This window comes from Aphis gossypii, chromosome 2 (genome assembly GCF_020184175.1).
Source record: "Aphis gossypii isolate Hap1 chromosome 2, ASM2018417v2, whole genome shotgun sequence".
In the NCBI taxonomy this organism is placed as follows: Eukaryota; Metazoa; Arthropoda; class Insecta; order Hemiptera; family Aphididae; genus Aphis; species Aphis gossypii.
Window position 1 is genome coordinate 20,145,731 of NC_065531.1, and position 26,999 is coordinate 20,172,729.

At 28.4% G+C, this 26,999-nt stretch overlaps 1 protein-coding gene across 4 annotated transcripts in view; it reads right to left on the reverse strand.

Moving 5' to 3' along the window:
• Nucleotides 1-4,127: 4,127 nt before the first annotated feature.
• LOC114125276 (guanylate cyclase 32E) overlaps nt 4,128-26,999 on the reverse strand; it is a 75,425-nt gene continuing 52,553 nt past the window's right edge. For all 4 annotated transcript variants that reach the window (XM_027988860.2, XM_027988861.2, XM_050199520.1 and 1 more), the window contains 17 exons: nt 20,985-21,130; nt 17,043-17,187; nt 16,879-16,969; nt 15,834-16,021; nt 12,548-12,727; nt 11,962-12,066; nt 11,830-11,901; nt 11,558-11,762; nt 10,812-11,025; nt 10,555-10,689; nt 10,319-10,431; nt 10,101-10,252; nt 9,929-10,027; nt 9,707-9,851; nt 9,234-9,332; nt 8,406-8,697; nt 4,128-6,110 (listed from right to left, as the gene is read on the reverse strand). In XM_027988860.2, coding sequence (XP_027844661.2) covers nt 5,720-6,110; nt 8,406-8,697; nt 9,234-9,332; nt 9,707-9,851; nt 9,929-10,027; nt 10,101-10,252; nt 10,319-10,431; nt 10,555-10,689; nt 10,812-11,025; nt 11,558-11,762; nt 11,830-11,901; nt 11,962-12,066; nt 12,548-12,727; nt 15,834-16,021; nt 16,879-16,969; nt 17,043-17,187; nt 20,985-21,130 — 2,772 coding nt within the window. In that variant the 3' untranslated portion in view covers nt 4,128-5,719. The remainder of the gene's footprint in view (nt 6,111-8,405; nt 8,698-9,233; nt 9,333-9,706; nt 9,852-9,928; nt 10,028-10,100; nt 10,253-10,318; nt 10,432-10,554; nt 10,690-10,811; nt 11,026-11,557; nt 11,763-11,829; nt 11,902-11,961; nt 12,067-12,547; nt 12,728-15,833; nt 16,022-16,878; nt 16,970-17,042; nt 17,188-20,984; nt 21,131-26,999) is intronic.

Consider the following 26,999-nt stretch of genomic DNA (forward strand, 5'->3'; position numbering starts at 1 on the left):
ATAATTATTTGTAAAATAAGAGTACGCTGTACCATTATTTTAGATGAAATTTCTATAAATAAGACAAAAACTAATATTATGTTAAGCATAATTACGATAGATGTATTATTGAGTTCGTATATGTACTATAATTTATTATTATTTTTAAACGAAAATCACCTTGAAATTTAAAAGATAGACAAATCTACAAGGCATAGGTAGCTCTTAAAATTATATTAAATTAAATCCAAAGATTGGATACAGGTCTAGAAGTTCAATATTTGTGTGTGAGAGTGTAGCTGTCATACTTTTTAAAGGCGACATAAAATCACATACCATAATAATTTCAATTATATTTTAAAAATATAACTTACTGTCAGACGTCAATAACTCAGTGTTCTGTGACAAACACAAAATAGGCGTATCGATTGATTCGGTATAATAGTAAAATTTATGTTCCCGTAATATCGATCATATCAAATTACAAGTTAAGATTTTTTCTAACTAATATTAATCAATTAAGCACAATATACGGGAGTCATTTGAACTTACATGTCCATAAACAAAGTTGTATTATTTAAATATATTTTATAATTGTTTGTTCAAGTGTATCTAAACCACTTATGAAGAACCATACTTAATTTTCAGGACATATTTATAAGAATTGAACGTTTTAAAAACTTTAAACTACAAAATTATCTTCTTTATAATATTATATCAGCTTATATAACTCAAAATTCAATAATATGTTTCTGTAATTATCGTAAAACAGCAAAAATATATTCATAATAATATAATATACATGAAAGGTTTAAGTTCCCACAGAGTTTTTTTTTTAATATAGCAAAATAATATTAATGCCGTTATTGTTTATCGTTTACAAAAGTTATGTCATCCAAATTTGAGCTTAAAATAAAAATAATCGTTTTCATATATTTTATACATTTTATGGTTTCAGTATGAACTTATGTTATTTATAAGTTATGAGTAATTTTGTATTCAATGTTTAAAACTTAGAATATTTATATGTATATACATTTCTAACTAAAAAATAGTTTACAATTGTTTGCGATATTGATGAATTTTGTAAAAATTCTAAATGCATATAAAAAAACTATGCTAAATTCTCACGAACGTCACCGGTATCTTTTCCCCTTTTTTATCCATCTATCCCGTCACAGTAGTTTTTAAATATTTTTGTTAATTAATTAATATTTTTTTATTGTTATGAAAATTAATATGAACTAATTAATTATGAACTTATTAATTTACTTTTTATTAACATTTTGTTATAACATATAATATAATACAATACAAATTATATTTTATGTGAACACAAAAAAAAAGAAAACTGCAGTTTTTCGTTTAAATAATTTATTATTCGTATTATATATTGTATATACACATTTTAATGCATAAGTTGAAATAGTTTACACCCAACAAAAATTCATCGTTCTACTGTAGTATAAGTTTCGAGTGTATTACAACGAATCGAGGTTAAATAAAGAAGAAATCACTGAAATGGATTTGTTAAACCATTTTTTTTTAAAAAAATTAAATGTTTTCATTTTATAAATAGCTCAAAATTAGTAGAAATATTTTGACAATTAATCATGAATTAAAAACGGTAGTATATATATATATATTTTATATATATATAAACTTTGTTGAAAATTTTAAATACCTATCTAAGTTTATTTGTTTCGAGTAATATAAAACAAAACATAGATTTTATCAAAAATCGGATTTGCATAATAATTCCTATTTGTCTTAATTTTTTGTTTATTTTTATCGTTTATAAAAGAAAAATACTAGTGATTTTTAAATTTGATTCTTTAAAATGTAAACTAGATCCAATTTTATATTCAAAAACACTAGTATGTTTGAAAATCAAAGCAGTTTGTTGACTGTTTATCGTGTACATATCCACAAAAAAAAAAAAAAAACACTTCATAGTAAAATTAATACATCCACCACTTCGCTATCAGAATCTTCAAATGTTAGAACAATAATACCATATTTTCATAAATGTATAACAACAAATGTCAGTAACTTAATGTCTAATAAAACGTTTAAAATCAATGTTGTGAACCAACATACATATTTTTAATAACCAACCATAAAATATTTCAGTTTACTATATCATATTGTTTTTATAACATCTGAGGTACATTTCAATAACTAATAACTATCAAAGTTTTATACCTATACTTATTTTAAAATGAATTCCGTGCCTGCGATCCAGACTAATAAAATGTAATAAACTGCTCTAGTGGTCGGTATAGACAGTCACAGATGCTTTAATTAAAATATATTATTGTTTGTTAAAACCCCTAACTTCTTGGAAAAAATGAAATTGAGACGATCTTATTTTTGATTGTGTTTAATTTATTTGTTTGCAATCATCGTACGCGTAGTTCTGATACTACATTATATAATGTAATAATATCTGCTGACATTCCACAGAATGCACCGGATCGTAAAGTTTCGCAATTAAATGAAAAGTTTCGGCAATATATAATATCCTACCGGCCCGTCAGTCGTCACCATAAAAGCAATTCGATAAGTCGAAGTCAATAGACAGATACAAATATTGTATACTATTATGTTTGTCAAAATACAACCGAATATAACTTGCGAATGATGGAAAAGGTGTATTGCACATTGATGTTAAACGAAAAATAATAAAAACGTTATAGAACAATAATATATTGCATGGTTCATAAAATTCGTGTTATTCAATTACTGTCTAACGTAAAAATACTAAATGTAAACGATGTTTACCAGGGCTATAATAATATTATACAAAATAGTACTAACTTCCATGAAACGCAATTCTGCTAACATTTTTCATTTATTTTGGTGTTGCATAATGTATTCAGAACGTAGCTGTACACTTGTACTTAAACTGTGTAAAATGTAATTTAAAAAACTAATTACAAAAAAACTTGTAGAAGGGATATTTCACAAAAAATCATAAGTATCCGTAGCAATTATTATTTACCGAATTAGTTCAGTTTTAAATGTTACAAACGTTTTAAAGGAGTATTATAATAATAATATTGTAAGATTGTACTTATTTTCATTTTCGTTGTCTATGTACTGAAACATTTGAATGAAATTAAAAAAATTCAAAATATATAAACTTCAACTGACGTGTTACATTTTGAGAAATTGTAAATATTTTTATTAGATACATATGTTACCATTATTAGAATGTAACCTTTACGAGTTTTTAAGGAAAACTGATTAATGAACAACTGATAATTGCATTTGTTTTCTTGGTGCTTTCCTTTAGCATGTAGGAAACGGTATTACAATATTGTCTTTATTTTGTACTTATTCCTCGCGCGTTTCTAGTGTCGTTTAGGATTCGATACAAAATATATATATATGTATTGATATTTTCAATTGTTGTACTGTTAACACGAATCAAAATACATTATTGACTTTTAGCACAGCAAAAATATATCATATTTACAAACAGATCGAAAAAGCATACAACAAAAAGAACACAACATCAAAAGCACAACATGTTATTGTTTATATTATGCACGTCTAGAATGAAAACAGGAAAACAGGAGTGCACCTATATATTTTGTATACATACAAATTGAATATCATCAATGTATTATATTGTTTACCAGAAAGTGCATTTATTCAGTTATAATATTTCCAAACACATAGATATTATAATATATTATATTGTTGAGATGGAAAAAACTGAAACTCGTAAACTGCAGCTGACAAAATCATTTTACTTTAAAGTCTGTAAATATATATATACACCTAAATATATTATGTGAACACATGACAATTGATTTGAATTGTCGTCTCTGCATATTATATGAGTAATGGCATTAAAGTTTAAACAGTACAAAATATAAATACAGTGAATTTAAACTCATATGTTACTCGATTTAATTGTAACTCGTTGACTTTGCGAACTGCGCGAATCCATTATAATATGAACACGTGCAAACACTTAAAATATTTGACTGCATGGTGACTTAATAATATGCATACTTACATGTATCCCCACATTTTTAAAATCTTTATAATATTTCTATTTTTCTCGGACATTATTATATTTTTTGAATGTAATAAAAATGCTGTACGTTTATTTTTATATTAACCCGACACACATATTTTTTGTTGTCGACGTTCTATAATTTATTATAGTTTAACTCAAAGCAATATTGACAAAACAGAAATAATCCTATACATCACGTGGCTTATATTATACACCGAGGAAGACGGAAGTATAATATATACGTTACGTATAATATATAATATTATTACATTATGCATACCATTATTGTACTCCGATTTTGACGTGCCTATAAGACGCAACACACGCGTCAAATAGTGAGATCCATTGTCTACAGACGTGTGCAGTCTATAAAAAAAAACTGATCAAATATCATAGAATCGAAGCAAACAATCAAAAACAATAATTTTGTATACGAAAAAATACATCAATATTTAATTAGGTACGTGTTTGATATATTTTATTTTGTATCAAATACTAAGAGAATAAAAGTAGTTTTTAAACAGTCCAATAAATTATACTTGTTGTCAATAATAAGTCATAATATTAAAAAAAAAAAAAACAAAACATACGACGAAATCAACATTATTTACCATTATTATTATTATAATAATACTTAGATACTTACCTAAAGTTTATGATCTCAGGTGATTGTGATATAAATGTAATGAAATAATTTAAAAAAAAAAAAATACCTATCACATAATATGAACATATAGATATAATGAATTTATATATGATATATATATATATATCTAAATGTAACTAAAATCATAACTATTACAATATAATATAATATTAAAAACTAAATGCAATAATAATATTATAATATAAATGTTTGGAATGTCACAGGATGCGTACAATAAAATATTCTAAATAATATAATAATAGGTATAACACAACATTAAAGCTTACGAATATAATACTGCCATGATATAATGTGTATTGAAACAAAGGGGTTTTCTGCAAATTCTATTGAAATGACTCGTGTAAGTACAAGTCACCATGCGTATCGGCGATGATGGACGAATTCCAATCGAAAATCGTTTTGCGTTCGTCACCACCTCTGCAGGTAGAGTGTTTAAGTTTAGCTGTCGGTTCGTGTTCAGATCAATAACAATATTATAACAATGATTATAATTTAATAACGACCACGTAACAATGTAATATATCGTGACAACGACGGCTATACCGTGTGTCATTGTCGCGGACTCGATGCGCCGCGTATAACAATCAAATGATTACCGTAACACCGTCTCATCATCATCGTCGCGGGAATTATAATATTAATGGGGACAACATCGCGACGGCGCTATTATTACGACAGTAAAATGATTTATAGTTTCAGCCGTTCACTGCAGCTCTGATGGCGATGCGGTGACAATCTATAGAGGGTAAGATTGTTATAATAATTCTATTACCGTATTATACCGCGCAACCATTCGGCGATCGGTGTAGTTCTCTTCAATCTCCCGCGGCGACACGATTTTACAGTCCTACGCGGTATCCTAGATGTGAGTCTTTGGATGGGGTGGGTGCGGAAGAAGAGTAAACGGATCCTTAAAAACGCATTCTGTCTTCAGCTCGGAAGACTTTCGCCGCCTTCGTCGTCGCGCCATGGACCGGGGACGGCCGAGAGTCTCGTCCTCCGACCCCGTTCCGCGAGGATCGAGGCGGCCTTCACGCGGGTCACACGAACGTTATTGCACCGTCCTTGCAGTAGTCGTCCGACTTGATTAACGGTTCGTTGACGTCGTCCATGCCGGACATCGAAGACACGGCCGTCATCTCCAGACAATCGGCCGCCATCGGTGTGACCGGCGCCGAATTGACACGCGGGAAGCCCGGAACCCTGGACACCGGGGCCTGAAGCAAGGAACCACAGTTTGCCGGTCGTTTTCCTGCCGCCGAAGGATCCTGATCGAAATGATCTATGCACGGGCACGAAACGCTCAGATGCCGGTCGCAGCAGTATTCGTCCTCCTCCTCGGCAACGCCCGACGGTCGTCGCCTGACTGGCGTTCCGTCGTCGTGGTGCATCGCAAACCTCAACTTTTTCGGTGACTCCAAACTGCAACACCTGCAGCACACACCGTAGTGTAAACAAGACATATTGTCATAAATGTGAAAGTTATAATTATTTAATAATCATAGATCTAAAAAAAAATAAAATCGTAATAAGAGAAAGAGAGAGAGAGAGATCCAGGGGATAATGTTATAGTAATAGAAATTCTACAATAAAGACAACATATTATTATAGTTTAGGTTCGACTATATTATGCACATTGCACATTGTACGAAACGTATCGAATATTTCTTTTTGAAAATGCTGAGCGTTGGCATTTGGCATTCCATTGTACTATTACGCAGTATATAGGTGAAACGCTGTCTATACTATATTAATATATGCTTATGTTAAAAAATTATGTTTTTAAGGTTTTATTGATCCGCCAGATACTGTAGAGATTAATTTCCTAGAATATTTCAAATGGCTTGTTGAAAATTCTTACTGAAAAAATGTTCGATATATGGAAACGCGTATATACTTCAATACAAAAAATTTAAATTTTCTCAAAAATACCACTACATTTCTTCCACATGTTTGTTGATGTAGGGTCATTCAATATTTATACAGATTATATACGTAATAATTCGATTTAATCTCCTTAACATTTGTTGTATGGAAAAAATATGCGGTACGAGTATATTATACTGATATTATTAAAAATACTATATTATACAGGAACTGGCTATTATAATACAACTATATATTATATATTTTATACATACCTACAGATTTTGTTAAAAAATAATAAATTATTTGTTCAATAGGTATATGGTATAAAATATAATACGACTGTTTGGAAAAAAAATGATTATTTACGATGATCGTTGAATGATAAAATTATTATTATTGAATTTTTTTTCCAAAAAATGTGTGCGCTTTAATGGAAAATGTTAATGCGTTTTGTGACACTAAATAAAAACCCTTATCGTTTTACACCTGTTGAACACAAATTAACTTTAAAATATAAATGACGTTAAATTTACGAGTTTCCGAAAGCTATTATAATATAATCCGTATTATAAAATGTAACCTTTATAATATTATTTTACTTGTTTTACTTAATATTAAATTTTACACTTAAAATGTAAAGTATTTTTAATTAGTCACCGAGCTGTTCATGGACGTTGTCCCGCAACTTCGTCTAAAATTCTAAATAAGTTATAAGTTTATAAGTTTATAAATAAACTCTTAAATAATGTAGAAAATAATTCTGTCAACTACAGCATACACTTTCAAAACATCTACTCGAATTTTAATTAGCCGTTAAATACAATATTGTTCACATAAGATAATCTATTCGTCTTTCAAACATGAAAAATGAAAAAAAAATGAATCACGTCTTCAACGTTATCATTCTATATAGTTACAACACTATATGGTCTGTGATATTATAATAAAGTAATCGGAACACTACAGCTATATAACTAGCCATAAACCACTAAATATTTACGATCGCGTTTATTAAATCTCTCAACATACCTATACGCCACACGAAGGGTTCGTATGGAATAATAATGGTAAAAAAAATGATTGATGCATCTGTAAATGTCGCCTATGCGTCAAATCAACATATTTGAATGTAAATCAGTGTTTTTAAAACAGTATACATTACAAATATTTTAGGTAAAATACCGTAATCTCGTATTTACAGGAAAACACTGTACGAGTATAAATATTATCATAGTAGGTATATTCCATGTTAAAATCCTGACCAAAACTATATTAAAATCCATACCAATCTCACTCGATCATATTTTCGTCTGCTGAGTGCTGTTGATATTATATTTTATAATACAGACTTGCTCGTCTCTCGCTGTATCAAATACATGAATAATGTAAATCAAATAACAATATAATAATAATACTCTAGCCGTGAACTATACGTCATATACTATTTTATTAAATTTTCATAATAATATTATAGTCTATCGATGCGTAAAACTAATACTAATAAGCACCTGTTACATATATCAGAGTTACTCATACGTATCGTTTGTGTAAATTATATAATTCGATTCCATTTATTGTATCGATTTTTTTCATACGAAAATAATAGATATTATAATAATTAATAAATCACGGACTGAAAATAGACAACAATATGTAGGGATACCTTTTAATCTAAAATTATCTATGTATAATGGGGGTACCTACATACTTAACTTCAAAATTCTAAAAAAAAATGTCCAAAGTGTTAAAACAATAATTGTGATTTCCTAAGTGAAAATATAAAATCACTCTAATATTATCTTAAAATATAATATAATATCGATTATTAACGTTCGCACATAATGCACTATAATGTACCTGGATAACGGTCCGTTCATTGTCGATTTCGGGACCTTTAACGAACTTCGGGGTCCTTCCTTTACACTCTTCTGCTTGGAGGACTTACGGTGCTTGCTGCCAGTCTGCTGTTCTCGGCGTTGGGCCCTGAACTCGTCCCTCTTCAACCGGTGCAAGTGGTCCTCCCCTACAAGCCAATATGTGCGCACATTTCCTTTTCCCTTCATCTCAACCAATCCCCGTTCGGTAGTCTGATAACCACCCAGTCGTTCCAATAGAGTCCGACATTCGCTCGAACAATGAATTTTCAATGCTGTGAACCGAAAGCGTGTAGGTACAATATTATTCAACATGCATCACAAATATAAAAATCTGTACTTATTTAATTATTTCGAATAATTTCATAGACAACGATAAAACAATAATAAGCACGGTTCAATTTATTGGTTTATTATCATAATTCATAAGGTAGGTATAGGTAGGTGCTATTTTAGATTTTTATGACGAGTACTTAATAAATATAAATGAAAAATATTGGTAAGTTCAAGAAATAATTTTTATTTTAAAATGAAATAAACATTTAAAAAAAGTATAAAACGGTATAAAAAATAAAACTTTAAAAAAGTATATAATAAAAAGTATTTGGAATATTATTACCTAAGTATGTTGTAATGGGAAATAAATTATACTTGCTAGGAAAAAAATCTTAAACAGCAGTTTTTTGAGGGGTTTCGACCTTTAATGTGCACTACTGCCCAAAGAAAACTTACAGCAAGTTTATCAAAAATTATAACTATGTATTATGTATTCTATGTAATTACAATAAAAAAAAAAATCAAAAGCACTCACCTTGTCCGGTAGATTCCATTCGACTGGTCGTATTTACAGTATCGCCGAACAAACAATATCTGGGCATTTTTAAACCAACGACTCCGGCACAGACTGGGCCTTAATAGTCAAACAGAAAATATAATTCGATTATTAGAGTATCTAATATTGTTTTGCTACAATTAAAAATACTATTGCAATAGTTGAACGATTTTAAAACTTAAATATTTTAAATTTAAATTAATATTGTTAGAATTGAAAATAATTTTAACAAACGTAAAAACTGAAAGTTTTGATCAAGTAGTACAAATTTGAAAAACTATGTCCATTAAACGTATTAGAAAAAAAATTAAAGTAATTAAAAACAAAATATGGATACTCGGGCTTTTAAAACGAATTTTTTTACCCTCTTGTATAAAAATAAAATATTTAATTGCACAGCATTATCTAAATTTAATCGTTAACACAAATTAGTATCATAACGTTGATCTAACCAGAATGAATTCCTATTCTGAGTCTAAGGCTATCGTACGGCCTATGTCTAATTTGAAATTTCTTCACGGCTTCGAGTAAATGCAATGACATAGTAGCGATTTCTGCGGCATGCATATCACCGTTTTTAATAGGCAAACCACTAACCTGAAAATGAAAATAGCTTAACAATTTCAAAACAATAAAATACATAGGTATGAATCCACTGGTATAGAAATGCTTACCACCATATACGCGTCTCCAATTGTTTCTACTTTGTAAACATCGTAATTCTCTATTATTGAATCGAAGCACGTATATAGGTCGTTCAAAAAATCAACCACCTAAAAAAATATATACAAGAAAGTTGAGTACATTCCGTTCAACCAGCGAGATCGCGGTGAAACCTATAAGTACTTGAAAAGGAGTGCTTTCTGCAGACATTGATGTAAAACCAACGATATCGCTGAAATAAATTGTCACGCAGTCGAAATTTTCTGCTTGAACTTTATGTCCTCTTTTTAGTTGCTCAGCTACGTACTTCGGCAACATTTCGTATAGCAGTGCATCTGTTGTATAAAATGCAATGGACGAGGTTGAAATGTATTTTTAAAAAAAACTTAATATTATTTTACCGGTTTTCTTCTTTTCTTCAACAAGCTGGTCCGTTCGTTCGTCAACTAATACCTCTAAATTATTGGCATACTTTTCCATCATCGCCATCATATTGTCAAAAATATTTGGTCTCCTAAAAATTATTTCAATATTTGTGAGATGAAAATATAATTGTATAAATAGGTATGTATCTAAACTTACAAAGTATATTAAATATTTTATAAATTTAAGACAAAATTAAAGTCAACTAACTTACATTCCTTTTCGCATGGGTCTTAATTTAACTCTGATTGCTTTAAAATCTGGGCGATCGTCCGGATTCTCTGACCAACAGTCTTGTAAACAGTCTCTGACAAAATCAAAATTATTTTCTAATAGTTCCAATGGAGGCCTGTATCAAAACGGAACGTTAGGTTTTGTAAATGTATACTAATTAATTTAATTATATTATTTGAATAAATTCAATACTAAAGATTCAACATTACTTTGGTAGTATAAGAAATGAAATATTACCTAAATGGATTTGAACCATCTTGTGGATAATAAATAATTTTTCTCAAAATATCTGACACCCCAAGTCCGTGATTCTCTCCGAAAGGACCTTTACGGCTATGCAATTCATACAGAATAATAGAAAATGAATACACATCTCCTTTTTGAGTTCCGAATGAAATTTGAATAGAAGAGTTGTAGCAACGCAACAGCTCCGGTGAAATGTATAAAAGTCCTAAAGGAAAGCTTTATAAGAATTTACAAAGGAATACATTTTGAAAAATATTTAAGGATAGGTGTTTGGATTTTTTTGAGGTAATTCATTTATCATAACCCCAAAATTATATGTATTATGGTTGTCACTACAATACCACCATTAGACTACAATACTTAAAATTGTTCATAAAAAAAAACCTATAACTAATAATTTTGATTTCTAAAAATAGCTATTCGATCCTTATTTTCTAGATTAATAAAAGAAATTTAATTTAGTTTGAAGATTATGTACTATACAACAATTATAATTATATTTAAATATATTTATACAATAATTTTAAAACTATATTAAATTCCTTATTTATTATTCAAAGAAAAAAAGTTGGATCGTTATTTATTGCCTTATTGGTATTACACATAAATTTGATTTTTATCTCCTCTGAACAATTTATAATTTTGTAGTTACATGATATTGAAGTGACAGCTGTTATATAAAAATAAAAGTATTCTTTAGTAATATAATATTATGAAAAAAAAATATATATATATACCTTCACACTTGCAATCTACTTCATCATCCTTTTGAAGTCGAAAGTCGTGCTGTAGAAAATGATGAGGAAAATCTTCAGATTCTTTTTTAAACTCTTGAAGACCAAAGTCTGTAAGTTTAAGCACCCATCGAGAGTCCACTAAGCAATTGGACGACTTCAAATTCCCATGGTATCTTAACGGAGAATCATGTAAATACAACATACCCTATGGAAAATTAATCATCAAGTATTTTGTTGTTTATATAGGGGAAAAAAGATAATGTATAATTTACCCGAATTATATCGGCTACCAATGAGGCGACAAACATGTTATCCAGTTTCACATCTTCGTTTTCTAAAATATCCTAAAAGAAATTTTAAATCAAATAATCTATTGGTATCAATTATGCAATTGAATTACTAACCTTTAAACTTCCTCGATTACAATACTCAGTCACTATACAGATATTGGGAGGATCTGTGCAAGCACCAATGAACCCATTTAAGTTTTCATGTCTTAAATCTCGCATCTGAAATTATAATTTTTGCACATCATAATCTTATTCATATTATAATAGTATTAAAAATGTCATCAAACAAAATTAATATTTTGTTAATCATAAAATGTAGGAAAATGTTAACTTTAATGTTAAACACTTAGATGGTAAGTAACATAATGTATATTGTATACATTATGAATCAGTTATGTATACTTTTTATGTATTATATTTTCTATTAAAAATGTTAACTATAAGTGATGTGTGTAATATAAGCTTACTGATTTTATACAATTTATTTTGTTTTAATAATGAATATTATTTTTGTTTTATTAGATTTTCTGACAGTATTAATTAAGTACCCTTAATCTTTTATAATTTTGTTGACGTGTATTATGATAATAATAAAAAATACATAATGATCTTACCAATTATTCTTTTTTTAGTTTAATTAATATTAACTAATGATATAGTCTGTATTAATTCATAATAATATGATTTTAATATTACTTACCACTTTAAGTTCTTTTTTCATAGCTCTAGTTATATCAATTGACTTCTTTTTCACATTTTTTATTGCAAACACTCGACCTTTATAAATGCCGACTGCGGTGAATATTGATGAGTAACGAAAATCCGCATCCGGGTTAGAGCTTAAAGAGACTTGGCTAGTCCGAATCAGTGGATGCAAAGCCTTGAAAATACGTGATGAAAATATTATTTTTAAACGCTTGAAACTATATAAAATGAGGACAACGTGCTGCTATCTAACGGTTATTTTTATTATATATAACCGTAGGGTTGATTTTAGAAAGTTTATTTCTGTTTGACTTCTGTGTACATAATATTATTTCACTGAAAGTGCCTACGCTAGATTACGCCTTACATTTAACGAGCGTAAAAAACCACATCACTATAATACCATGTAATAATACAATATCTTACATGACGTAATCCCGCGAAAATAAGTATGTAAAATGTTTTAATTAAAAAGTAAAAAGAAAACGAATTTCGAGGTTGTAAACCATAATATATAATAATGGTACCACTATAATGGTTTTTCCTTAGGCGCACCTAATACATCATTATTCATTTGTGCTTGCCAGTGAATTATTATTTTCATTTTAAGTATAATAGTTAATATTACACACGTAATTTTGTAGGTAATTAAAAATTCAAAAATCAGATTATGACTGGTGACGACATGGCCAATTGGCAATTTCAATAGGTATAATATTATTAGGTCGAAATATGTTTGCAGTGTTTTTGATTCATACAACGCTTTTAATTTTTTTTTTTAATTTATTCTATAACAATAATATTATTTCAATAATTTCGGAGACTATTAACGTAAACTGTGATCGTAGGTAATTAATAACATATTGTGTAAGTAAATGTATTACAGACGCCGTTCTGCTGTTGACCGTGATGAGCGATGAATGATTAACTATTATCAATATTTTATACGCGAGTACACGAGGTATAAGAAATAATTCACGAACAATATAATTATGCTAAGTGGATGTTTTAATTGTATTGAAGAAAAAACTCCTGTGAATTTGTTTATCGACTAGTATTTCAATCCCGTGCAATTCTCTCGGTTAACCACTTAATCGTAAACTCCCCCGATTATAACGGTCAAAAGGAAATTTCGTACGGTCACATAAACTTTATGGATATGGTCCAAAATTTGGAATAAGTCGCAGAACGCAATCGTAATCAAAACTCCGACGGTTAAAAGACGTGTATTAACATTTGCTGCTATTTATATTATTTTCATCGTCAAAATATTTTGTAATAATATTTTATTTTCGGTTCCGATCGTTCCAGAGATCACATGTTTTCTTAATTGAACGACTTAAAAATCACAACATTTGGGTTAACTAACGCCGTCAATTTTTATTCCGAGTACCGTATATTCAAGGTTTTTAGTCAGAGAATCAATAAATAATAACATAAAAATCCCGTATCTACTCGCCGTTTATTATAATACAAAGCTTAATAAACGCAAACAAATCCAAATTGAGTTAATTTTAGAAACGCTTAAATTAGAAAACACTATAAAAACACTCTAGTTCGTTGCCCGTTACAATATTATAACATACATATCGCTGATTTATTTTAGAGTTATTGAAAGTAACTTAATTTAAGAGTTTTGAAAACTATTTTATAAGAATGTTACATACGATAATATACAGATACGCATTGGTTTGTAACGTTCAGTTGGAAGAATGTAGAATGAATAAAGTATATACAGATGTAACTGGACGTGTGCTTTTACTGATTTTTTTTCTTTCTAAATGAAATGATAAAATATGGTCAAACAAACAATTTATATATTTTATTATTCAAATCAAAAAAAAAAAAAAAATTGCATAATATAGGTACAACTGGAAATTAAGATTGAATCAAATATTATTTTAAATTTCTACTGCATATATAGAATTCAGTGTATATCCAAATCAATGATATAAAGATAATATGCATTTGTATTGGAGAAAGTATTTTTGATTAAATAATAAATTTAAAATTCTACACAACGTGTTGTTATTGTTATTATTATTATAACTACTATTATTATTAGTAGTTATATTAATAAACTTAAAATATTTGAAAAAAGTAAATTAAAAAAGTCATTAATATGATAGTATGAGCATCAAATAATAAGCTGAGTAATTTTTACATCGTATTATTAAATAATATAATTACGTAACACAAATACTTTTAATTATGTTAATTATTGTAAAAAAAAAAAAACAAAAAACAAAAAAAGATGTCTGTCGATGCGTGCAGAGGTGTAGCATATTATTCTAGCAGTCACTATACTAAAAAATCATCATAAAAACATAATTATATTGTATTATATCTTATTGAAAACGTGTTACTACTCAGAAACAAAATAATATTAGAGATGTGTATTTTTGAAGTTTTAAATTTCTAATACCTGATTTGTATATTATTAACATTCATCAGTCAGATTATATTCTAAGACCGTAAGTGAAAATCGGGGGAGTGGTGAAGGAGTGGAGAACTTTTTCCCCAAAAGATTCTACTAGTCAGATTAAATCCGGCCCATACCTCCCCCCCCCCAAAAAATGTATGATTATTTTTTTTTTTTTTTTTTTTTTTATTAAACAACTATCTGCGGCATCTATGGCCATTGGATGTAACAGTACATTATAATTTACATTTTGTTTATAAGATTAGTATGTTTCCGTATGATTATTATTTATCGTTTTAACTAATATTATCAGTTATATTACATAAATAATTATCATGATATAAGTTATCCAGATGTTTATTAAATAAATTTTCTTAGAAACCCTTCAAATAATATTTTACAAAATACTGCATATATAATTTTATCACTCAGCTGTATGCCTATATTGTACTGCATGTATGATCATCTACGAATAATATATTATGACATTTATGCAACACTTCCAAACCACTCAAACTATGAGCATTATGCTCCATACTTGCTATAGTATATTATAAGGTCAAAGAGAGTAAGATACTAGGATCCGGCGTGTTATTTTTTTCGTATATTTACATACCTACTGCAGATATACCTACTATAAGGGCCGAACGAATAAACCCCTACACTACATAATACGTTGCGTTTTGCCAAAGCGGATTTCACGCCTATCCTATATTTTCTACCCGAGGGAATGTTAAAACAATCGGTGCGTTTCCGAGGCGAGAAATATAAAACAGAAAACGTTTCATCGGATTTCGATATCCGTTTCCCACAAAGCAACACGATCATCGTCGGTGGCGATGTCCCCGTTGATGCTCACTCTGGATATCTTCGACGACGTGCTGCTGTTTTCCGTGTCGTTGATCTCGATGTCTTTGTAGTCGACTTTCCACAGCAAACTATCCAGCTCTTGTTCGTACTTCCAGTTTCTGTAGAACACCAGCGAGATGACGGCCAATACCAGCAAAAGTGTCCCGGCGACGATCGACAATATTTCCGCGGTATGTGCTGAAATATAGTCATTAAATTTACGAGATAGTTCACCAAACTATGATGGTGGGGTCGATCATCACTACCATAAGTGGATTAAATGTATTGGAGTGTTTTTTAATCGGATGGGTGTAACATATTTTGAATTAAACATTTACATTTTTTATAATTTCAGTAAATAAAAAAGTTTCAAGTGTAATGTTTATATATTGCTTTTATAATATAAAATAAATTTCTTTTAAGGTACGTGGGCCACTAAGTGGTTTTTTTTTATCCCAGAGGTTTAAAAAAGATCTATTTTAACTGGTCTTTTATACTTTTTTTAGTTATAACTAAAGCTATGAGTCCATAACTGAGTTATTACATTATTGTTTTTTTTCTAAAAAGAACTCAACGTAAGAGGAATTAAAAGTTGCTTTAGTATTACTTATGCAAATGCATAATATTTTATAAGAAATAAAATTATTATATGTTATTTTGAGTTTGAAAATTGTTTTTTTTTGTATACCTATTTAAATAAAGGTGTATCGCTTTTATGTAAATTTTAATCATTAATATTTATAAATTGTATCTGAATTTTTTTTTTTATTTCAATTTGCACTTTTCTGCATATTTGGACATGTTAAGATTATAATACTATATATGTATACTTGTCTTAGTTTATGTATATTAATACATTTTAGGTAAAAAGGAGAATAATAGTTTTTTAAAGCACTAAATTTACAATCCAACTTATTACTACTAATAACAGGCAACCACAACTTTACAATAATTTGTTATTAAGCACTATCGCGAGTTGTTTATTTCAATAATTCATACTTTTAAAGTTGATTATTAGTAATGTATTATAATATTATAATATGTTTGTAATTTACTGATGCATTTCTGGCCGCGATATCCGCAAGCTGGTTCGGCCACAGGCGGTTTCCCAGAAATCCATTCGACGTTCACCACCAACGTCAACTCCTATATAAATAATGCGTCTCGTTTTCTTTTTTTCCATTTTCAATTACGTAACGAAATAAATAAAGACGTTTACCGGGTTTTTGGTTAAATTTCGGAGCTTAGTGAATCTACCAGCTGGAAATAAGCCATATCCTTTGGAGGCGTCAGATTGCCGTTGCCGTGACACCAATGTATAATTTCCTTCCGCGTCACCGTTTTCATCCATGTATACTTCGTATCTACGTAAAGCATATAATATTTATTATAATAATAAATTGTTCAAAATTTCTCTTAGAAACACTTAAATAAATTGTATAATATAATACTAAATATAAGAAGAAAAAATGTAAAGCTATCGTTGCAACAAGATTATATTATTATTATTACACATTATACACATACCTTCAGACTTTATAGAGTTAACTTTGAAAGCGTGTCGCTTATAGTTTTGTAAACAAATAAAATGAATTCACTTTTCACGATTACATCAAATCGAATCATTAACATAAATATATTACGGAAAATTTAGAAGTATACTGTTTGCAATCATATTTATAAACAAATACAATTGATAATAGATATCAGATAATAATTAGCTCAAGAGTTAAGTAACATCATTGAAGTGGGTATGTCACATTCATGTTTTTGGGAATCAAATTGTCAAGCAATGATAAATTCAATATATTATAAAAATAATAGATAGATGTTTATAATACAATGTGAGTCTTTTTAAAATCCTTAATTTATTCATCAACATTTCTTTATAATTTTTTATTACTTTTTATAGAGAAACTAGGTACTTAAAAAATCTAAACACCATTATTTTAAGATACAAACTGGCTAGATTTCCTATTTTGAGTTACTTTACACACCTTAGGATTATTCTTTCGGCACTAAAAATTCCATACAGAAATAAATCACAAACTTAACAAACTAACACATAATATTTATTATTTATAAATGTTTACTATAAATTTATTTTAATTGATAAAAAAACGACGAATTGGTGGTCTCTAAGTATATTGATATATTATATGGTCTCTGAATTTCATAGTTTCGGCTTAAATATTTTATTATACTTGATATAGGAAATATCATTATTATTATAACCATAGATTTAACATATATAAACATATATACAATATACATGTATATAAATAAAAATGAACTAAAAAGATCTTCAAGCCTATTACATTCAAATCAATTTAATCGTTTCTTTGCTGACCTTAAAAAAAATAATCCATTTTAAGTCGTTTTTCAATTTTTTATATTTTTATAATAAAATATAAATAACAGTTGGGTTCAACCAGCGGCCTTAGAAACCTTTTTTTTGCCTCCCCCTAAATATAACCGAATTTTTGTCATTATTTGGGTGTACAATATTTGTATATCAGCATTTTCTACTATGGATTTAATAAAGTCTAAATCAAGAAACCATATTAATAATTCGTCTTTAGAATCGTGTATCAGATTAGCCACCATAGGGTAAATTGATTTAAAAAAATTAGCTTCTGAAAAACAATCACAATCATCACATTCATTTTTTTCTTTTGGCGTCCTCCAGTATTTTTATGAAAGTTTAAATTGGTCTGCCAACTACAAAAGGTTAGACCAGGGTGATATTATATGTGATGGAAAAAATAATAAGAAATAAGAAGTTATATTATTATGAGAAATTTACAATTTTTAAAATTGACATCGGTATAATGGTGTTTATAACCTGTAACCAAATATCGAAAAATAAGGACAAGATTTAAAGCATTATAATATACTTATTAGAAGGCGTGGGCTCCTGAAGCAAATGAATAAATTACCAACATTCACGACACCTGAGGCTCTGCGTACTTGAGTACTTAACACAATCAGGTCAGTAACATTATTCTCAAAAATTCTACGTAAGGTATTCATTACATCAGTATTTATTACGCCTACAATTCGTTGTTTATATTTTATATAAGTTTTATTAAATTTAAACACGTTGAAAAATATTTTTAATTTAGTTATTTAGCTTTGAATACACTAAAACTAAGTAAATTATTTTACCACGATATAAAAGAAGAAGAAAAACTTTATATTTATAATTAAAAGAGATTTAGGTATTGTTATCTGTTAATAAAATCCGTTAACTTCAGAACTCAGATTAATTTAGCAAAAAGGTGTGAGTAGACTGGATCAATGGTGGTATTATAATTTAATTTATTCTTATTTTATGGCTAGCCCAAATTCGCATAATGAACTTGTGTGATATCAAACGAAAAAAAAGGTCCGATTAAGTTCTAAACACACGCAACATTATGTTACAAAAAAAAAATTAATGGTCATTGTCAGAACATCTCACCGATAATAAACACCAAAAAGCAACTATAAAATCTGATAAAAACCGTAACCCACCTATAATCATTTACATTTTACATTATATAACTATATTATTATACTGAAGAATTATACTATAATAATATATATTTATTATTGCCATGTATAATTAACGAGTGTTGTACTAACGTGCCAATTCCAACAATTGGAAACACAAGATTGACGATAGTGATAATTTTATTTCAATAGTATTTGAAAATAAACAAAAAAATATTATTGACAGTCATCACAAAGGTATAATAACTTTAGCCATGATTTTAATGTCCTAAAAAAATTTAAAATCTTAAAATATGAATCATGTGGATTAATAAAAAATTGCTATAAATGTGTTGTACAATAATAGCTTTGTTTTTTTCAAAAAACTGTAAAATACTAAAATAAATGCATTCCTTATAATTATCATCTCATTAATTGATTGAAGATATTATAACTGTGAGTACTGCATATTATCTACTGACAACAAAGAATTTGATCTATCAGATCACTGTGTCCTCTTTTCTCAATATGCTGATTTAAGATTTTTATTATAATAATAAATTATGTGGTATAAATAATAAATTACTGTTTACGTTCGCTTCAAAAATTAACTGTGAAAAATGTTCTATAAACTTGAAAAATGCCATTAAAAGTTTAATTTGTCAAAAATGCAAATTAATGCAAAATAAAAATACCATCAAAATAATCACGATCTCCTTAAACATTTTTCACTTGCGGAGCTATAGTATAAAACAGCAGAAATTACACCGTATCAGCATCCTAGCTCTAATAATAACGTAAAATCACATTAAAGGAGTTCAACAATTATACGATAATTTGCGTGTACGACTTATTTCACATAATATGCAGTGTTTGACTAATATACCAACAAATATATTATGTAAACACAGTTAAAAGAGTTGAAAGTTTGGTCTATAGCCATTACATTCTTATACCTATATAATATATACAGTATACACAGATGCGACTCCACTGATGGCTGTTGAGTGCTTCGATATACACGTAACCTATGACCTATATACCTAGCCTATGACTTTGATAATGGCATAATTATTTATTGCATTTATACAGTATGAGTCACTTAAGTAAAAACACCTGTGTTTAATCTTCAGTTAAAGATTGATTTAAGTAGATGTTTTACATTATATTTCACGAAAACATCAAAAAACATTTTTTGTCAAACCATAAATTTGCTAAAAACAACGAGCGATTCCCGCTGACCAATTTGCGGTTAACATTTTAACTTTTTACGCCTATTTTTTTATATTTTCCGAACAACGAAAAAAATGTAGCAGATTCAATCAATATTAAAAAAAATAATAATATATTTTATGTTGTTGCATGTTTTTCAAAAAGTATTTTCACGGTCCGCTGTCATTAAACTTCATTTTGTACAGTATAAAGTTGAAAATTATTATTGATTCGTTGTTGGGTAGGTAATAATGTAATACATAAAATATGTTTTGAAACATATCATCCGTGAAGAATAAATAAAAATATTCAGTAAATTTATATCTATTCTGTTATTGTGACGGTCAGAAGTTTTAAAAAACACGTGTCTTATATAGTTTTCGTATAGAAACATCTTGCACGCGATTTTTTTTCCCTGCTAAACTTTTACGATACAAAACTGATATTTTTTTACTTTTTAACGTGTTCTGCTTACCCCAATGCACTTTTGTAGTGTGAACCTTTGAATTTTGCCATCATGGCCGAACCATTCCTCGGATCATCACCGCACTCGATCATCTCCAGCACGCATCTCGCATACAAATGAACTGCGTCGTACAGATACGCTGCCTCGACGGAAATCTATAAAACATTATTATTGCCTTGATCAAAAGATAATTTACTTTTAATAATATTTTCTCTTTTTATCAGTAAAAACATATTTATTTCATAATCATAATTCTTAATATTATATTTTCAGATATTGATTAGCATACACGGGCTTACGCACAGCCGCACAGGTATGTCATGGTATCCACGGCTGAGACAGCTTAATCGTTATTTTGTTTGATATTTAAATTAAAAATCAGTTAAGCCGTTTTAATAAATAGATTTTTATGATGATAATATTTTTCTTACAACATTTATTTAGTAATGAATATTGTTGTGACGATATAATATATCAGTTTAATTTCATTATGTTTCATAATCGTATTATTATATTAATTTCGAAAATATATTTTTGTTAAGCTATTTGCAGCTATTTAAAAATATATATATATATGCACCCCCTGTTAAATGTCCTGCGCATTCATATACGTGTAGTGGTGTTAACTTATAGGCGCCTATTTTATATTTGAAGTTTGAGTTATAAGCGGATATCCGAAAACACCATTCTATAGTCATCACTTGACACATTCATTAGAGACATTGAATTCGATACGAGTACAATAGAGTTGTAGATAGTACTCAATTATAATACAAGTGTAAACTAACATTTAACAAAAAACGAACGCACATGTTAATTTACTCATTAACTATTAACAGTGTAACATAACATGATTTATTTTCCCATAAATAAACAATGTTAATTAAAAGTAAAAGATGGCTTATAAGATAATGTTTGCTTGGGTTACACGCGAGTACACGATGGCTATGTAAACATATTATTATTGTTAATTATTTTGCGAGCAATTTATTACTTTTGATTCTGAAATTTTAAAGTCAAATATTATGTGTGAAAAGTAAATAATATAATATGAAAATCGTCTAATTTATTTGTCGTCATTTTTTTTTTTTTTTTTGATTTAAACAACACACGTGACAGAATTTGAGACGCATACACTAATTATATGATAGTGAGCAATCACATATTACGTTATAATTGATATCATCCATATTTGATGAGATTTAATGAATATCCTGTATCATATCCTACGATATAGTATACGCGCAGTGTACCTTGATACACTACCAAAACGAGTACAACATTTTATATACAGACATCGAGACTTATACCGTTATGCCAGTCACATTTTTATCGCCACATCTGGAAACAGTAATACTAATCACCGAAATAATTTCACTAAATCATAACTATATCACAATATAATAATACCCGCGGACGAAAAACATCACACGTATAATATGCATAGTGGTATGGTATTATAAACGCTCGATCGCACTAATCACTGCAGCGCCGAGTGAAAGAGAATGATATTATAAATTACATATAACATTATACTACAGAGAATTCGCAGAGTTATTCAAATAAGGTCGAATACGTAATCTATTAAATCGTGAAAAAAAAATTACGATCGTGTAGCGAATACGTATGCTCGTAAATATTGTCTGAACGTGATTAGCGTTTTGCGCGCACGCGGTGTGTACCATTGAAACGGAAGTGAGTAATAATGGTACCAGTAGAACTACTTCCTACGGAACGCTGCACAAACCACGGACACATATTCTTGATACCGGGTAATAGGTATAAAATCATTATAGTTATAACTACAACAGCAGTCATCGATAAACATAATATATGCATACGGCCGAACGTTGTTGTACCTCTAAAACGGCAAATATAACCTATCATTGTGGATCAATATGACAGTATTATTGTAATAGCTATATTATAACCCAAAATAGTATCGTCGTACATGGGGACAGTACACGTCAATCAATACAATAATATATAAATTAGTTTTTTATAAATCAATAATAAAAAATCATTTTTTAGTAACACATGTTTTCAAAAACAAGATTGTTGTAATTTTTGGTTAACATTGAAAAAAAGATCAAAATTTTTCAAAATTTTACCTAAATCACGTAAAAAATATTTGAATTCTCACACTTTTTAAGTAGTTTACTCCACTTGTTTGAAATTTCTCAAATAGATAATTACTTCTGTTGTAGAAACCATAATGTAGATTATAATATTATAATATATATATTAATTGTCCATAGTGGTATCTATATATATATAGCGGACTTCGCATATAAGACTCACTATGAAACCAGCATAAAGTGAGTCTTGGGTAAACTGAATAAATCTTATGGGTGAAGTGGGGAAAAAAACAAACATTTGAATTATTTATGAATTTTATTTTACTAAATATTTTGCTTTTACTTTAATCTACTTTATTACGTCATATTTCATATTCACTAGTAAATAAATGAAATCAGATAATACGATGATTGGTATAAATGAGAAATTCAATCAAATTTGTTGTAGGTACATACGTACAAGTCGTACATACACATATTATAAATCTTGAATCGAAACCAGTAATAACCAAAACAATATTTAACTTTTCAAAACTAATTTACTTCTAAATTTTAACCAAAAATGTTTATTCTCAACAACATTTTTTACGAAATTCCATTCTAGACGATTTTGAGTTTAATAATCGTCTGAACCTTATATCTGTGAATATTACCTATAATCGGTGTCCACTGTATATATAATATATATTGGATAATATGGTACTTACTGGACACATTATTTTATACAATATATATGCACAAAATAAGTATTATAACCGAACACACACAATCGTATTTTCAAGTAGGTAAACTTACTTGTTTCGGTACACCTCATCCCTTATAATTGTATATGCAAATATACAGGTACGTTATAATACTATAAGGATTTGAGAAACATAATAACATTGAATATGGAGGAAAATATTATTTCATTTTTAAGTCACCTAAATATTTTATTTTACCTAGGAAGATTATGATTTTTAATAAAATACTCTTTCCTAGTGTGAACATTTTTAAATTCTTATTTTTCGTATACGTCTTGTGGTATATTTATTATTTACCATCAAATGTATTTGATTAAATCGATTTGATTTCCCATCTATCCCAGACCAAATTATATAATGCATAATATAATTAATTAGGTGTGTGTTAGTTGTAAGTTCATGCATAGTTGCATGCTACGCATAGGGTAGGTATTAATAAATTATTGACAGGGTACGATGGCGTGATTCTGTATAATATCAACAGTTTGAAACCAGCAGTACGTGACTTTGAAGAAAAAAAACAGAATTATTACGAATATTAAACATTATTTACTGAACCATTGACCATGTTTATAAGTATGAATATGATTTAATCACTTAGTATGGATGTGTAAATATATAACTATACGGAGTATAGATTGTTATACCTATATAATGTGTCAATAAAGATAAGTACGGATTTAATTTTAATTTTAGCATATACATTTTCAAAATTTTAAAGGAATATTAGGAATACCTACGCGAGGATATGAAAATTTCGATAAATGCTTTCATATAATTTAGAAATATATATATATATATATTTTTTAATATTAATATTAATTTGTTATTTTAATGTTCTATACACAGAATATATTGTGGTGCAGTTTGTGTTAGACGTATTATTATAATTTACATATTATAGTCCTGTCGGTTTACCATTGCTGTAGTAGGTATATAATATACTATTATATAAATAATCATATTGCCGTTTGTATAATGTTTATGAGGCATTAAATATGCTTAACGCGACTAACTTTGTTAATAACCGGTCATACTTAACATTTTTTTGTTATCTATGTAAAAAGTATATCATATAAACTAATATAAAATCTTTTTTGATAATTTTATAAAAACTATATTTACAAATAATAGATAGCATAATATACAGTATACACTATACTATATCATATTGGCTCGGTATCTACAGTCGATATAAATTCGGCATGCTTTAATTACCTATTGATTTTAGATTAAAAAAATATATAATAAGAAAGAGATAACACACCCTCCAGAGAATATAATATATTCAAGCTGTCTATGCAAAACATAATAAATTACGTTAAAATGAAATTCCTAATTTCGTTTAATGACATGATGCTCGTCGTGTGATAATAATAATATATCACCGGTGGATTCACGGCGGCGGGGTGAATAAAAATATAGTATAATAATCGTGGAACTTTTTTTTTGTTTTGGCCCTTCTGTTATTCGATTGTACACAAAAATGTCAACGTTATGATGCGAGAATTCCGACCTCTAACTCAATAATTTATCAATCATAGTATTATATTATTGTTATAATATTATTATGTGAATATTCACTATAATGCCCACAATCATTTTACATCTACCTACTATATCGGTTGTCTTGTACATTTATTAGTTTGCGCAAATGAGTCGGAGATAAATCTCAGTCACCATCGACGTCGAACGCGGTTCGAACAAAAATCAATCAATCTGTTTACAATACTCGCGTATAATAATTTATATGTTTTATATTACGGGAATCTTGGTTTCGTATAACGAATAATCGTTACGAAAAACGATGAGTCATTGACAATTTATCCGTATACTAGTGTAGTCGCATCTGCTCGAGTTTCACTTTTCGTACGTCATAAAATACCATAGAGCGTGTGATAATAAATTATCAGGTGTACGAATTATATGCCTAAAACACTGTGATTAAAACGCATTACTATTTGAACCGACGGATGAAATAGGGTGGCGCGTTGTCGAAAAACGGATTCCGGTCAGCATATTCCTCGAGGAACGCTCGTCGGTATTTCAGCATCCGTTTGGCGAACCATAAAATAATAATATATTATTATATTATAATATCGTATGGGCGCACTAAAGTTATTTATGTTTAGCGAATGGAAAGGTTAAAAATCGATTTCACGAAATTGTTCTGCTGCAGCTGGAGAACAATTTAACGGTCGAGATTCGTTCTAAGTGCGGACAATACCCACCGATAGAACGACTTATGGAGTGCTTACTGCACTTTATCATAACCGTCGAATCCATGCTACAACACGCACGATATTAATTGAAGATAAAGTAGTGATTTTCATAAAATAATCATCGTATTATAGTTAAAACGTTTTCATAAGTTAAAAACAAACAAGAACTATAATTTTATAAAACTTGAGTAAGGTCAGTAGTGATTTTATGGAAATCAACGATCAGTTGTTTAATAATGCTTAGAACTGTTGAAAACAAATCTTTTTATTCAAAATAAGTCATAAATATTATGTACGAGTTATATATCACCTCATCAATAATAAATTTAATTAAAATATTATGTATTGATACCCATATAAATTAGTTACTTGTGCAGTAGCACTTGATTTAATTGAAAACTATTCTAGACAGACATTCAAATGATTTAAACTCTATACCTATTATGCGGTAACTTATTTTGACTTATTTATATTAGCTATTAACAAGTTGAGAAAGCATGTTCTTTAGTTAACATTATTTTTTAGTCATTCGATTTCTAAGGATTTCATACGATTGAAAGAAAATATTATATTTAAATTGTAATTAATAATTTAAATACCCAATAACCTTATGCAATAATAAACTTTGTCTATCAACTGAAGACGAATAAAAGTATAATACCTATAAGGTATGCATTAATACTTGTAGGTACATAAAATAAATGAATATAACTGATGCACCTATCTACCTCAATATTGGTTTTATATCAATTACCAATGGTATATTCATAATCTAAATTGCCAATAAGACCTGAATATTTAATATTATTAATACATCTATAATGAGTAATGACATTTGAGATTTCTCGTTATTATTATTATATTAATTTAAATCTATACTATAAAAACAAGTTCCAATTTTTTGTCAAGCATACAGATCCACACCGTTCAACATATCGTCACCAATTTATTTTATTGTTATACCTGACAGTTTGCTAGAGG